Below are 17,080 nucleotides of genomic sequence, written 5' to 3' on the forward strand. Positions count from 1 at the left end.
AAGTGCCCGGGTATGGGGAAGGAAAAAGAAAAATAAATAATACATGGTGGCCACATCGTTCTTTATTTAGGCAGCGCTATCGCGCTGCCTATGATCTTACATCTCACTGATGTTAGCAGGAAGTGTGAAAACCGCCACTTTTCTGCCATATAGAACAATGATGAGAAAACTTTGTAGATCTACTCATCATTGTTCTCAGACGGCTAATCAGAGCAGAACGATAAAAGACGTTTGAAAAAAAACAACCAAAGATGTAAGATCTTTGTTCAAAGGTTTCACTTTTAAGCGTTTTCTGACAAAAAATGTAAAGGGCTAGGCACACGTAGCTGATTTCGGGAACCGATTTCAGCAAGGGTGTATTCCACGTCGATTGATTCTAATTAATGATGCTAAAAGGCGGGGTTTAGTGACGATTTTTCGGTGATTAATCATCATTATTTACGTTCTAGACAAGGAATGTACTAGGGCTTTAGAGCTTTTGGCATATAATTAATCGTATTTAATGATTATCGTAAAAATCTTAATTAATGATGGTTAATCACCGAAAAACGTCGCTAAGCCCCGCCTCAGCTACGTGTGCCTAGCCCTTAAAGTGCCGTTTTTTCACTCATCAATGTGCTAAAAAAGTTTCAGGCCGAGAAGCGAACATTTTAAAATAGAAACACCTTGTCGCCATGAATTTCAAGAAAACTACAATAAGGCAACAGACTAAGCTGAAGCACAGCGTAACTGAAGCGTCTCAGTATTGGTCTCATTTGTCGGTATGTTTGGGAGATTTTAAGAATGTGATATATTAACATATGTAATTAGGCCTACCCAGTGCTAGAAAGACTAGGCTAGAAAAATGCTAGGCTATCCCAAAAAATATAGCCTACCATAGAACATATACCTCGAACATAATTAAAGCATATAGACAATAATTGGTGGTAAAATTCTACTTTAGTTACTTTTGGCTATCTTGGAAAGGGGTTGGGCTAGGAAAATGAAACTTTCAGGGATGCATCTACATGCTAAGGTAGGCTATGTCCTGGGAAGGTACTTTGGAGTACCTACCTCCACTAATCCCCCCCTCTATATAATGGTAAATTACTGCACATCACTAGTTGTTTTAGCTCATATTTCATCCTATATTACTACATAATTATAAATCACTGCTTACCTTACACAACTTCACCTTTTAACCTTGTTCATTAAGATATATTCCAAAATACTATTTTCATTGTAGGCCATCTAATTGCCTACCCACGCTGACTTTGGTCATGGTGTAATGAAACCGGGTTTGTTGTGATGTCACAACTTTATTTATCATAATCCCTTACCCTTAAGGGTAGCATGCAGGTGCCAAACAACTCTTGTGTTGATAGACATTTAAACTTTGTTAATTAGGGAAAGAATTTAACTAGCGATAGACAAGTATAAAAAACCGAATCGTTTTTAAAGGACAAATTATGTTATCGGAAGAGGTTTTTGAAATCCCCTTTCCCCCCAAACTCAAAATTTTCGTAAATTATAATTTAGAAGCTTTTTTAATATTTCTATAACACTAATAGATAGAGCGCTACAAATATTAGAATCAGCTTCAGAGGACAAATTATATTTATGGGAAGATGTTTTTGAAATCCCCCTTCCCCCCAAACTCAAAATTTTACTTTAGAAGCTTTTTTAAATATTTGTAAAGTGCTAAGACATAGAGCACTACAGACATCATAATCGACTTTAGAGGACAATTTATGTCATGAGAAGATGTTTTTGAAACCCCCCTTCCCCCAAACTCAAGATTTTCCAAAATTATACTTTAGAAGCTTTTTAAATATTTCTAAAGCGCTAAGACATAGAGTGCTACAAACATCAGAATTAACTTTAGAGGACAAGTTATGTCATGGGAAGATGTTTTCAAAATCCCCCTTCCCCCCAAACTCAAATTTTCCAAAATTTTACTTTAGAAGCTTTTTTAAATATTTCTAAAGCGCTAAGACATAGAGCATTACAATCATCAGAATCAACATTAGAGGACAAATTATGTTATGGGAAGATGTTCTTGAAATCCCCCTTCCCCCCAAACTCAAAATTTTCCAAAATTCTACTTTAGAAGCTTTTTAAATATTTCTAAAGCACTAATAGATAGCTACAAATATCAGAATTGACTTTAGAGGACAATTTAAGTCATGGGAAGATGTTTTTGAAATCCCCCTTCCCCCCAAACTCAAAATTTTACTTTAGAAGCTTTTTTGGTAAATGTGGTAAAATTCTACTTTAGTTACTCTTGGTTATCTTGGTTGGGTTAGGAAAATGAAGCTTTCAGGAATGGATGTACATGCTAAGGTATGTCCTGGGCAGGTACTTTGAAGTACCTACCTCCACTCATCCCCCCCTCTATTTAATGGTAAATTACTGCACATTACTAGTTGTTTAGGCTCATATTTGATCCTATATTACTATCATAATTATAAATCATTGCTTACCTTACACAACTTCAGCTTTTAATCTTGTTAATGAAAATATATTTAACAATCGTTTTTCCATTATAAGCCATTTAATTTTCTACCCATGCTGACTTTGGTTATGGTATAATGAAAGCAGTCTGTGATGTCACAACTTTGTTTATCATAACCCCTTAAGGGTAGCATGCAGGTGGCAAGTGTTGATAAGCCATTTAAACTTTATTAATTAGGGAAAGGATTTGACAAGAGATAGACCAGTAAAAATAACCAAAAAATTCTACTTTAGAAGCTTTTAAAATATTTCTAAAGCACTAAAAGATAGAGTTCTAAAAACATCAGAATCAACTTCAGAAGACACGTTATATCACAGGAAGAGGTTTTTGAAATCCCCCTTCCCCCCAAACTCAAAATCTTCTAAAATTCTACTTTAGAAGCTTTTTTAAATATTTCTAAAGCGCTAAGACATAGAACACTACAAACATCAGAATCAACTTTAGAGGACAATTTATGTCATGGGAAGATGTTTTTGAAATCCCCCTTTGCCCCAAACTCAAAATTTTCCAAAATTCTGATGTTTGTAGCGCTCTATGTCTTAGCACTTTAGAAATATGAAGTAGAATTTTGGAAAATTTTGTGTTTGGGGGGAAGGGGGATTTCAAGAACGTCTTCCCATAACATAATTTGTCCTCTAAAGTTGATTCTGATGTTTGTAATGCTCTGTGTCTTAGCGCTTTAGAAATATTTAAAAAAGTTTCTGAAGTAGAATTCTGGAAAATTTTGAGTTTGTGGGGAAGGGGGATTTCAAAAACATCTACCCATGACAAAAATTGTCCTCTATAGTTGATTCTGATGTTTGTAGTGCTCTATGTCTTAGCACTTTACAAATATTTAAAAAAGCTTCTGAAGTAGAATTTTGGAAAATTTTGAGTTTGGGGGGAAGGGGGATTTCAAAAACATCTTTCCATGACATAACTTGTCTTCTAAATTCAATTCTGATGTTTGAAGCCCTCTATCAATTAGTGCTTTAGAAATATTTATGTATTCCCATAACATAATTTGTCCTCTAAAGTTGATTCTGATTTTTAATGCTCTATGTCTTAGCACTTTAGAAATATTTAAAAAAGCTTCTAAAGTAAAATTTTGAGTTTGGGGGGAAGGGGGATTTCAAAAACATCTTCCCATGACATAAACGGTCCTCTAAAGTCTATTCTGATATTTTTAGTACTCTATGTCTTAGCTCTTTACAAATATTTAAAAAGGCTTCTGAATTAGAATTTTGGAAATTTTTGAGTTTGGGGGAGGGGGATTTCAAAAACATCTTCCCATGACATAAATTGTCCTCTTAAGTCAATTCTGATGTTTGTAGCGCTCTGTCTTAGCACTTTACAAATATTTAAAAAAGCTTCTGAAGTAGAATTTTGGAAAATTTTGAGTTTGGGGGGAAGGGGGATTGCAAGAACATCTTTCTATAACAAACATTTTTCTCTAAAGTTGATTCTGATTCTGCAGCGCACTATGTCTTAGCCCTTTAGAAATAATTAAAAAAACTTATAAAGTAAAATGTTGAGTTTGGGGGGGAGAAGGATTTAAAAAACATCTTCCCATTAAATAAATTGTCCTCTAAAGTCGATTCTGATATTTGTAGTGCTCTATGTCTTAGCGCTTTAGAAATATTTAAAAAAGCTTCTAAAGTAGAATTTTAGAAAATTTTGAGTTTGGGGGGATTTCAAAAACCTCTTCCCATGATATAACGTGTCCTCTGAAGTCGATTCTGATGTTTTTAGCACTCATCTTTTAGTGCTTTAGAAATATTTTAAAAGCTTCTAAAGTAGAATTTTAGAAAATTTTGAGTTTGGGTGGAAGGGGGATTTCAAAACCATCTTCCCATGACATAATTTGTTCTCTAAAAATAATTTGGTTATTTTAACTGGTCTGTCTCTTGTCAAATCCTATTCCTAATTAATAAAGTTTAAATAGCTTATCTACACTTGCCACCAGCATGCTACCCTTAAGGGCTTATGATAAACAAAGTTGTGACATCACAGACCCGCTTTCATTATACCATAACCAAAGTCAGCATTGGAAGAAAATTAAATGGCTTATAATGGAAATAGAATTTTGGAAAATATTTTAATAAAAAAGCTGAAATTGTGTAAGGTAAGCAGTGATTTATAATTATGATAGTAATATAGGATGAAATGTGAGCAAAAACAACTAGTAATGTGCAGTAATTTACCATTATATAGAGAGGGGGGATGAGTGGACATAGGTACTTCAAAGTACCTTCCCAGGACATACCTTAGCATGTACATCCATCCCTGAAAGTTTCATTTTCCTAACCCAACCCCTTTCCAAGATAGCCAAAAGTAACTAAAGTAGGATTTTACTGAAATAGAAATTGGGAATATATTTGAATGAACAAGGTTAAAAGCTGAAGTTGTGTAAGGTAAGCAGTGATTTATAATTATGATAGTAATATAGGATGAAATGTGAGCTAAAACAACTAGTAATGTGCAATAATTTACCATTAAATAGAGGGGGGGAGTGGAGGTAGGTACTTCAAAGTACCTTCCTGGGACATACCTTAGCATGTAGATCCATACCTGAAAGTTTCATTTTCCTAATCCAACCCCTTTCCAAGATAACCAAAAGTAACTAAAGTAGAATTTTACTGGTCAATATTTACAAAATCATTTTATTGACTTAAAAATAAAGTGAATATACCACTCGATGTCTTTTTTTATGCTCTTTACAAATATAATAATCATTTTTGTTTGAAATCAATTCTACCCCCACCTCTATATATACCAATTCAGGGTATATATTTGCACATTAAGGGTGGGAGGGCAAATTCATTTGTGATGCAAATGAGAGGTAAGTTTAAACTTTACTCCCACCCCCTAATGTGCAATCATATACCCTGAATTGGTATATATAGAGGTGGGGGTAAAATTCATTTCTGACAAAAATGATTATTATATTTAGCAAGAGCATGAAAAAAAGGCATCAAGTGGTATATTCACTTTATTTGCAAGTCAATGATATGATTTGTTAAAAATTTACCATAAAATTTGCCTCCACCCCCCTCCCCCCCTAATGTGCAAATATATACCCTGAATTGGTATTTATAGGGGTGGGGTTAAATTCATTTCCAACAAAAACGATTATTATATTTGGAAAGAGCATAAAAAAGGCATCAAGTGGTATATTCACTTATTTGTAAGTCAATAACATGATTTGGTAAAAATTTACCCAATATTCTCCAAAATGTTAACCCTGTAGGAAGATTTCTGTGAGAAGTATGTACTAGAAAAGCCTAACTAAAGATTATTGGGTTAGATATACATTAACAAGTTTTCTAAATATAATCTTCCCTGCACTTTTGACAATCATGCAATACTATCTTTAGTAAAGGTTCAGTATGGTAGCTCTCCAGAAGGAGACATGGTAGAACAAAAAGGAGTAATTTTTTTATGGACATCCACCATATGGCTAATATGGGAGTAAAGTCCATTTGTGATGCAAATGGATGGTATATTTAGATTGAGGATGTAATTCTAGTTATATATTTGCACATTAGGGGGTGGGGTTATATATTCTGTGAATATATAGGTTCTAAGGAATTCATGAATTTCTTAGGAAAACTGAGAAAACAAGGAAAAAGATGAAGATAAAGGCTCTACCCCTGCAAAATGTGTTTACTAGGATTATTGTGCATATCATGGAGTACTAATTGTTTTCTTAATATGTTTCCTAATGTCCAGCTCAACTCCTAGGCTTAAAATACTGGTTGGCCGGTTGGCTAATTTAAAGATTTGTATATATATATACACACTGTCAAATTAGCCATCTGGTAGTATCCCTTTTTTGATTGCTAATTTTATGTTCATTTTTTAGGTTTAATTTTCATTTTGACAATTTACCCCAGCTCCCCCTCCCCCCCCCCCTAATGGTTTCAAGTAGTCCTAAGCTATATAAAAAAATTAACGTAATAATTGATGAAACTCTTACTTTATAATATGCAGCAAGTATCAATGAATCAGATCTCCTTGCTTTTTTCCATGGTATTTGTTTTTCAGACAGTTTTCAATAATAAAATTGGTTTCAGAATTATTACTTTAAAATAAAATAGTAGCCTAACCTTTTCTCACAATTATTAAAATGTAGTCTATGAATTTAAAACAACAAAAATTTGGCTCATGTGTTGACAAGAATGACATTGACAAGAGCTGCAAGCATAAAAAGCAAAAATAAATAATATTTTGGAATTTAAGGAAAAGTGTTTCAGTACTACATTAGACAAATGTTCAGCAGCCTGAAACCTCAACCCCAGGCACAAACTGAGGGTTAAATTAAGGTAATTGTTTGCTTTGTTACTATTTTCCATCAGCAACTCTTGTTAACATTATTCTTGTCAACACACAAAATTGTCAAAATGTAAATAAGCCATAAAAAATAAACATGGATTGTCTAAACACTCTAAAAATGTCTCTTGTTTTGTTCTAGCATGTTTTCCTATGGAAAGCCACTATTCTAGACCTAAATACTATCTTCTCCTAATAGAATCAGATGTATAATAGTTTGTTGTTTTGTCTTAGGCTACTAAGTGCCAAAAAACTTAAGACTACTGGTATTTTAAGTCCTTTAGGCATATCACTCTGACCTACTATTTGTAAACCACCAATGTCAATGAGCCCTGCTTTCGTATTTTCAGAGTTCCTTTCATTATTGTCCAAATTTTTTATGGGCTAAGGCTATATCTGGAACTATTTGAGGCAGGGATGTGCACAACTTTCACAAAACACCCAAGGGAGATTGTATTTGAAAAAAAGTGTTGAATAGAGAAATGCTGATATGTATTCTGAGCTTCTCCCAAGCCAACTAGCAGATTTTCTTGTATTAGGCTTGATTCAAATTTTCAGTGAAAGACTTATAATCATACAAAATCAATTTGAAATCTCAAATAATCTTTGTTGAAGTCTGGTAGTTGCCCAAATTTGTTCATGCTCTAAGCTTAAATCCTTGATTCAAGCTTGTTTTGAGACTTCAATTTTAAAAAATAAGCTTGAAACAAGTCAGTAGAAAGCAAATCCTTGATTCAAGCATTCAGCTTTGAAAATCTGCTTGGGACACACTTTTAAAACAAACCAATGGTAAGTAACGCTCAATCTAAGTCTGTAACTTCAAAAATGCATATGGGACAAGCTTCCAAATCAAGTCAGTGGAAGAAAAAAATGTACTTTAAATAAGCTTGCAAAACAAAGCAATGGCAAGGGAAATTCTTGATTCAAGCTTGTTTCAAGTCTATAACTTTGAAAATATACTTAAAATAAGCATGCAAAACAAAACAATACCAGGACAAATCCTTTAAGATAACCACTGGTGTAGGTCTGTTGCCTTGTGAACACTGAAGTATTGTCTAACAAAAACTTTTGAGTTAACCCTTTTGATAATATATTAATTAGACAGAAATCCAAAAATTGTATGCTTTACAGTTAATTAGTCATGGGACCTTTAAATGTAAACATTGAGTACAAGTCAGATTTAAAATTTTCAATTATAGTTGTAAACATAATACCAACTCCAAGCAAATAGTTCTTGGTAATTATTATTTCAATGGAAAAAGGACCTGATAACTTTCATTCTTACTGATCAAAATGTTTGAATTTGATGCTAAATCTCTATCAACAATTCAATTTGTTACAGAAAGTGCTTAGTATTTTGGCCAACAATTTCCTACTAACTTGCAAAATAAAATTCTTGGTGAATAATTTTTGTCATAAGTTCAGAACTGCTGCTACAATCAGGGATCAAGCATAATGTAAAGAACTAAATGCATTTATCAAACAATAATAATCCTTTTAGTAAAGATATATTGCTTCAGATTCCATTAGTCAAACTGAACTAGTTTGGACTAGAGACAAAGAACCTCAAGAATGCAAATCCACAAGCTAAAAAAAGAACTTTATCCTTGTATGTAGCCTATCCAACTGCTTGTGACAAAATTATTAATTTGACTTGATTCAAGCATTCATAACAAGGATTGATTAAAGCTTCCAAATTACTTTGTTTTTTTTTATTCAGGCATAAGTGATAAGGGTTGAAATTGCAAGATAAGACAAGCTTGCATCATGTGTATTTTGTTATTGGGAGTGTACAATGGTGTGCCCCATAGAATCATGGGAGGCCAAATTCTATTCCTTCTAATGATTGATAACCATAGTATTGGTTTGTCAGATAGACGGAGTTTTGTTGATGATCTAGTTCTCTTAGAAAGACAAAGTCCTCAAAAGAGAAGTCCTGCTTGTGTGGCCTCATATTAGTATGATAGTGGACCTTTTATGAGTTTGCCTAACCATGACTACAAACAGCACTACAGGGTGACCTTGAGGGGTGCCACGCCTCATGGAAATTATAGCTTAGTAAACAACATTGTATTGCACTGGATTTTGATTGATGGATAATTCTTCTAGGCTTTGCTTGTTTCTGTGGGTTAAAAAACTTCTTCCTAGCTAAGTTATATATTATGGGCTGCTTTCCCATAGTAGTATGGTGTTTGTAGACATGAATATATAATGAGTTGAAGGTAATAGGCTTGGGATTTCCTTTGCAGGATTTTGGCTTGTTGATAGAAGAGCAACATCGAATGTGGAAAATCCTATTGTGACCAAAAGGGGCTCAGGATATCGCAAAACCTCATTCATACTGGAGGTCCCAGGGACTTCTTTTTGTCCAGTTCTAAGCTGGCTTAAGGCTTCATGCAGACTTGAGAAGATGTAATAGTCCCTATCCTAAACTGATTTTGGATCATTGCTATTCCTGAGGCCATAGTAATTACAATTCATTTAAAGAATGTGAAAACTGCAAATTTGGAATGTTACAATGTTAAAAAAAACTATTACATTTTTACTGACAAATTCAGTAGATTTGAACTGGACTTTTTAGGAGTTCCAGAAACTCCTCTCCCAGGGGTAGGAAACATGAAATTAGGTTATATATCAACTTATTTAGTCAGGCTGGAAGGATAGGATGCATGGGCAGGGCTCATGATGAATAAAGAAGCTGCTAAGTCTTGCTTTGTTTGGGAAGGTATTAATAATAGAATGCTGGTTGGTCATTTTGTGACTAAAAAGTGCAACATATCAGCCATAGTAATATATACCCCGGTAAAACTGATGGATGGAGATAAAAGTAACTCAGATGAATTTTAATTACAGATCTTGGGTAGAAATAAGGTATTTTTATTATTAGAGTTGTATGCTCAGGTTGGTAGAAACAGGTACAGATGGTATCCTAGCCCAGATAAAAGCCTAAGTAAATTTGGTGTAGGAAAAGAAAATAGCAATAGTTATGGATTGCTGCAATTTTGAAGGTATAACAATCTAGTCATAACCAATTCTATTTAGTCATAAAATGGCCCATAAACTAACATGGTACTTGCATGATGGTAACACAGTCTGCCTTTGCTGCAGTTAAAAATGAGATGGCAATATTGTTTATATGAAGATTATAGATTTTTAACATTCCCAGTGTGCACACTTTGCAGTGTCATACCAAACTTCCTTGCTTGATGTACCATCAAGGTGTACAGCTTTTTCATAATGGGTGGGTTGCAGCTGACAATTTTCTTGTGATGGTCTCAAAAGGTCTCCCTTTGTTTGCAGCAGCTAAGAGGGTATGCTGATAGATCTTCAGCTGGAAGTTGACCATAATACCAAGATCATGCTCCACCTCTGCTTGTGTTAGATTAGAGTGGCTGCCAAGTCTGGGGCTATTCAATGAGTAATTTTGCTTACAGTTATTGGGTCCTAGGTGGAGCACCTTGCATTTTCAGCATTGTACTGTAGCAGCTACTTTTCTGACCAGTGTGCTAGGTTGTTCAGGTCTGTCTGCAGACAGCTCTTTCTTCAGCAGTATCAGCTGCTCTTGTAAGTCTGGAGTCATCAGTGTAGAAGGCTATTTTATTTTTTGTGCAGTCAGGGGCATTGTTGATATAATTGTTGAATATTATCAGACCAAGCAAGTGTCCTGGGATACTCTACACTTCACTGGTTCTGGGTTGGAGTAAGCTAGTGAGCCATCAGAAGTATAGAAAGTCACGACCTATGTTCTGTCTGTCAGGAAGGCCATAACCGAGTTGATGGCTTCTTCATTTAATGGCTACTATTCTAGTTTAAGCTTCAGTCTATGATAAGGCACCTTCTTAAATGCCTTACCCTGGTCAAGCAGAAAAAGACTGACTGGGATTGCTATATCAATGAGCTGAGTAATGTCACCATAGGCATCAAGCAGGTTTGTGTCTACTGAGCTGTGTTTCCTGAAATCTTATTGGTAGTTTGGTAAAAGGTTGTTTGCTGTCAAGTGTTGTGTGATGCATCATTTATCATGCCTTCCATAATTTAGAGGGGACAGAGGTCAGACTGATTGGTCTGTAGTTTTTGACATCTTTATACATCCCTTTTGAATACAGGTTGCACTTTAGCAGTTCTCCAATCTTTGTGGACTGTACAATCTTTGTGGACTTGTCATTTCTTTCAGAGGCCTTGGATGAATCCCATCACAACCTCTTGCTTTAGTTGTATCAATCTTAGATAACCAAGAAAAAGTAAACAAATGAGAATTATCTGATTTAATTATTCACAAAGGTAATTAAGCCATCACTTGCACCTGAAAAAGGGGGGGGCAATTTAAACAGGTGCCTGAAAAAGAGGTATTTTCAATTAAATTCATTGAAAAAATTGATAGAAACCGTGTTGCCCATCCCTAGATTTTGGAAAATACCTCTATTTGTATCTTCATTGAAAAAAAGGGACCCCCCCCCACCGATATATTGGTGCTATTGATCCAAAACAATAATTTTGACTTTAAATAAGCATGGTTTGACTGACTCTATTTTAAACTTGAAAAAATATATAGTATTTAAAGGAGTATGTTCTTTAGACTTTGGAAATGTCTAATTTTAACATAAATGCTATTAAAATGCATATTAGTAATAAAAAGTAACAAGGTTAGAAATAATTAATAAAAAAAAGTTAGTAAAGAAATTTTTGTAATATTTGCACAGAAATTCACACTGTTTTTATAGAGGGCCAATTGTTTTTTAAGCAAAAATGCAACAAAGGAGATGCATAGCACTGATGGTTGGTGCTCATAACATATGATGAATATGTATTGCTCTTGAAAGAAACACATCATAAGTGAAAAAAAAACAATTATAAAGAACAACATTCAATCTTTTTTTTTCAACATTCATTTTTTTCAACATTCAAATTTTTTGCATAAAAATAAAGAAGATAATTTCTTAAACATTGATTACCAATTAAATTAAAATTAGACAAAACCTGACGTAGTTTTCTCCTTAGTTATTTTATTAGTTATTTAAAATTATTTATTTATCTAGTTATTTATTGTTTGCTATTTTTGTTTGAGTTATTTAGTTAGTTATTATTGTTATTTATTTTTTGTTTATTGCTTGAAAGAATCTCAGTCACTTGTCTTTTATCTAATGAGAACATTGTTTATGCTAGTTGTGGGTATTGGTGATTGGCATGCTCTTGAGTTAAGTTTTTTGGCATTTAAAATTTTTAATTCTGTTGTTTCTGATTTTATTTTAATTAGATTGTTTTTTTGGCGTTTTTAGATTTTTAATTTTTCCATTTTGGGTTTCATTTTCTTTTTGCTGTCTTTGTTGTTTGTTTTTGTCATTTTGTTTTTATCCACTTTGTTTTGTTTGCATTTATGTTCAAAAAGTGTGATCTTGTTTCCTTGAAAATTTCTCATATAATGCTGAAGAAGGGAAACAGTGGCCCCCCCCCCCCCCCCCGAAATATTTGTATTGTTTTGTCCACTATTTTCAAAAATTCCATTCTTGATTCTCTTTTGTTTGGTCTGTTTATTCTTGAAATATAAAGAAAAAAGGGAACATTGCAGAAAGCTGAAATAATAAAAATATGAATGTTTAGCTCGTTAAGTATATTAAAGCCATTGGGGGGAGTTAGTGTTTTCTTGTTTGTATTTTTGTAAATGGAGGTAAAATAACATCAGCAGTGACAATTAGATGAATGGTACTGGGTGATAAATATGCTTGGAAACTCTGAAAATTGTCCAGATAATTTCGGAGACCCACACCGCCTTTCCATGAAAATAAAGTAAAAGTTCAAAATAGGGATGAAATCCTTTTTAATAGACAGTTTATAGAAATTCGCAGAAAATACCAGATATTTCGGTCACATATGGTATTTTTTGTGACCGGAAATGTCTGGTATTTTTTGTGAATTTCTATACACTGTCTAATAAAAAGGATTTTATCCCTATTTTGAACTTTTATTTTATCGAAAATTGTCCATTTTGGATTGCATCTTTCATGTTTAACTAGAAGTTTGACATTCTGGTAATTTTTCTCTCTTTTAGTCGCCAGTTCTTGTGAAAGAGTATGGATCCATTGATTATATAGACGTTAGTCCTACAGAACCATACAAAATTGCTGTTTCTTGCTCTAGCAGGGTAAGTTTTAGTGCTGAAATAGCATCTTATCTTTAGAAATTGCATTCAAACTACTGAATCTAATTGTAAATGACTAAAAGTTAATTAGCTCAAAATATGATATTTCAAAATCAAACCACATTAAGTAAAAACTCACAAATATTGTATGCTCGCTAGTGGCGAATACCGAGAGAAAAGGCAAGCTATTTAAAAACTGACCATGCTTGAATAATTAATCTCAGTAATTATCTTGCAAGATTGTCAAATATTGTATTAATTTCTTGAGTAATAGATAACAAAATGAAGAAAAAAAGGGTCAAAATTGGTAGTTTATAATAGGTTGTTGTTGTTTAGGGTTTGATGTATTAGGTCGAACTGCTTCTGCAGTTGCTCTGCTTCTAAGGAGAAAATAATTTACCCTAGTTTGATTATTGAATAATAGTTCTTATTGAATAGTTACAAAGTATTGAATATTGATCAGTTGAATAATTGTTTTTATTCTGATTAGTTTGTTTAAATGCTTATATTCAGTAATTATTACGAATATTCCATTTACGGTGTATTCCTATTTCGGTGTATTTTTAGATAAATGAAGCGCGATGTTGATTCGGTCCGAAAATTTCATTCAGAATATTTCCCAAAAGAGGAAATATGTTTCGTTTGGGGAGGTAGTCGGCCTCCCCATGTGAAATGTTTTATATGTGGAGGATATTTTGGACTAAAAAAAATTGAATAAAGGAGAATAAAAAATATTGAAAACATTTTTATATGTTGTGGTTATTTTGAGACTGAAAAATAAAATTGTATAAAGGAGAAACAAGTTAATTCCTGGGCATTATTTTACAGGTTCAGATCTACTGTCCATTAACACATCAAGTATTTCGGCAGCTAACTCGTTTTAAAGAAGCAACTCATGGTGCAGTTTACCGCGGTGACGGTAAATTGATACTGGCTGGCTCAGATGACAAGCATGTGCGACTTTTTGACCCCATTAGAAAAGATTTGCTTCGCATGTATAAAGGTCACACAGCGTAAGAGTTTTAAATTATTGTATTGAATTATCAGGAAGAGGTCGTAAGGAAAGATTTAAGGGGAACTGGAACTTCTGAGGAGGGTGTAAAGAGGGAGGCTTTGAATAGATTGGGATGGGGGAGCAGCGTTTGTAGGTTTGTTCGCCTCAGGTGGCTTGGTGCTCCAGTGAGTTGTTAGTGGTAGGAGTAGTATTGTCACGAATTTCGGCCATTGCTTCCAGCGAGGGAGGCTTTGAATAGATTGGGATGGGGGAGCAGCCTGTGTAGCTTTGTTCGCCTCAGGTGGCTTGGTGCTGCAGTGAGTTGTTAGTAATAGTATTATTGTCACGATTTTCGGAATGAATTTTAGTTTTGGATTAAGCATTCTTACTTTTTGAATGAATTATTTGTTAATGAATTCTTTTCCTGGAAAGAATTCAGGTTTTTAATATAAAGTCAAAATTGAGTTACTTATAATATTATGCAATTTAAAATATTATGACATTAATGAAGTTGAAACCAAGAGTATGGTCTAAAGAGTATTGTATAATTTTTTTCTGAAAAAAACGTCCAGCATATGTTCTTCTTCTTTCTGTAATGCCCTTTTGCTTGTGTGCTGGCTACACACATCAATATCACTTTTATTAGATTGAGCCCGACTGTACTTTGAAATCAGGCATACTTGGATCAGAAAAAAGTAAAGCTCGTAAAAAAATAAAAATGAAATTTTTAACTGTAAATAATTTTTTATACCACACTGTCTTTCTATTTATAATTTAAAATAAAATAAATATTGTAATAATGGGTAAAACTTACAATTAAAACTGTGAAAAACACATATACTAATAAACGTCTGAATATTTCAGCATCACACCCAGAAGCCTCAATAAAAAAAAAGAAGAAAAAACGAAAATCAGACTGACATTGTCACTGCAGTGGCGCCAATTCACGAAGATGTTGGGGGAGGGGGTGGTTTAGTTATTTTTTGGATTTTTTTTTCAATGCAAATACAAAACCAGGGGTTTTCAATAGAAAGTACCAAAACAGGTTTTTTTTAGAAATCTAGAGGAAGAGTATCTAGGAGGTGGGAATTGCTCCCCCCCCCCCCCCAACTTCCCTCTCCAGCTGGCGCTACGGGTTGTCACCGTATTGGATTTTATGTGTAATAAACATCAAATATAGTTTATCAGATATGTGTTTCTTTTGTAATTCTTTTTTCCATTGGTTGTATGGAGTTTTTCATCTCCTTATGCTATTGTCTAGTGTAAGTTATTGTCTTGTGCCGATATTGGGCCATGCATCTCCCCAGGCATTTCTGAAATCCTGATGCCTCCTCGTGATATTTAAACTTTGCTATTTAAAATTTTTCGTATGTTCACCCGAAGGAAACTTAAAAGGCCATCAATTTGGTAACGTTTTACAGGTCATCCTCTAGGCAAATTTTATATTAATAAAACATATTGTTTGAACATAACCCATTTTATACAATGTATGACGTCATTGCAATGCTATCATGTATCTTTTTTGTTCTTTAAATTCATATGAATGTGGCGTCATTCACATGAAAAGTGTCTTTCTTTCAAAATTAAGACTCCAGAGTGCAGTCAGCCAAAGGGTGGATGTCCTGCCCATGACCAAAGCAAAATATTGCCATACCCCACCGGTAAGGCCTGCGCCCCAATTTGGGAATCACGGGTCTAGGGTATGTCAGCTGTTTAGTAGAATTCCTTTTTTCCTCTGTTAAAGGCTTCTAGGTATGAAGCCAGAATATTTGGGGCGTTTTTAGCATATATGTTTTTCAAATATTATTTTATTATCTCAATCAAAAATTTACCGATTCTTGTATATTTACGTTTAATTTTATTTGTACCTGAATATATTTTGGAGAACATTTCATGTTTTCAAAAATAAAGGTATTAACTTTTTTGGCACATTTATTACTTCTGGGAAACAATTAAGTACAATCGACACAATGATTTTATGATTATTTTCTCGTATTAATTTTGGGTTCAATTGCTGAATCAGAAGTTTCGTGACTATAAACTTTCGATAAATTGTTTTTATTAAAAAAAGAAATAGTTGATAATTCTGTTGGACTGTTACAAATTATTAAAGAGATCATAGAAATAAAAAAGAATATCTATAAGGGGATTTGTATAAATAGAGATGAGGGAATATAAAAATTAAATTCTTTTTATAATAATTAAATGTTAATTATAATTTTATAATGATATGTTTCTAATAATTAATAAGTATTTTTTGAACTCTAAACCCCAAGTAACCTTGAACTTGCTAGATAAATGTAAAAATGAAGTAAACTTTGAGAACAATAAGGCTGATTTGGAATATCAACATTTTTTCCGCTAGGTTAGTTGAAGAAAAAAATATTCACTTTTTCCAACATAGTTGTATTAAAAGACCTTTTACCTGTTTTGATTTTAATTATTTTAACCTAGGCTATAGAAAAGATTTTTAAATAAAACGATTTTTTCATTCTGTTAGAATCTCATATCCTAAGAAAACCATCAACATGCACAAAAAGCTATTTAATTTTCAGAAAGTGTCGGAGGTGAAAATTATGTTATTATTGTGGATATTAGGGGCTATGGAAGATCTTTACGTATCTCTCAGGGGTACGTAAATCTTTTTGTATTTTGCTTTTCTTTTAGTTTTCTATGAGTTTAACTAATATAAAACGAAGGATTGTCCAAAAAGCGATTATTTACCCTATTTCTGCCCAATACTTGATGCATTCATTACTACAAATATCCATACTTAGTAGCAGCGTAAACACTCCCTAAATATTTTTCCCATTCCCTTTGTTTGGGTTGCTATGAGTTTGATTAAGTATTAAATAAAATATTGCCAAAAATAAATAATTTTCATAGCTGAGTGGTTAACACGCTGGAATTGCAATCCTATGTTTTTTGGGATAGATGTTCGCGCCCTGTAGTCGCCAATCATTTGCTTTGAGACGGGGGGCAGTGGTGCGACTTTGTCACTGCCGCCTCAAGTCTGGAGATCTTACGGTCAAGGAATTTCCCGCCCAACATCTAAATTTCGGATGCCGGCCTTAGGCGGAAAAACGCCTGGTCCTTTTGCAATCAAGCGTGTAATAAAAGTAGTAATTTTTCCTAATTATTTTGT

General features: G+C 33.5%; 1 protein-coding gene across 1 annotated transcript in view; it reads left to right on the plus strand.

Annotated features, from left to right (window-relative positions):
- Positions 1-635: 635 nt before the first annotated feature.
- Positions 636-17,080, plus strand: part of LOC148946675 (U3 small nucleolar RNA-associated protein 15 homolog) — a 62,994-nt gene continuing 46,549 nt past the window's right edge. Inside the window, exons 1-3 of the mRNA XM_089097080.1 lie at positions 636-761; positions 12,852-12,944; positions 13,770-13,954. Of these exons, the coding sequence (XP_088953206.1) occupies positions 675-761; positions 12,852-12,944; positions 13,770-13,954 (365 nt within the window). The 5' untranslated portion in view covers positions 636-674. The remainder of the gene's footprint in view (positions 762-12,851; positions 12,945-13,769; positions 13,955-17,080) is intronic.

The sequence above is a fragment of the Artemia sp. Qi Xiang Cuo genome, chromosome 11 (assembly GCF_049724085.1).
Source record: "Artemia sp. Qi Xiang Cuo chromosome 11, ASM4972408v1, whole genome shotgun sequence".
Classification (NCBI taxonomy): domain Eukaryota; kingdom Metazoa; phylum Arthropoda; class Branchiopoda; order Anostraca; family Artemiidae; genus Artemia; species Artemia sp. Qi Xiang Cuo.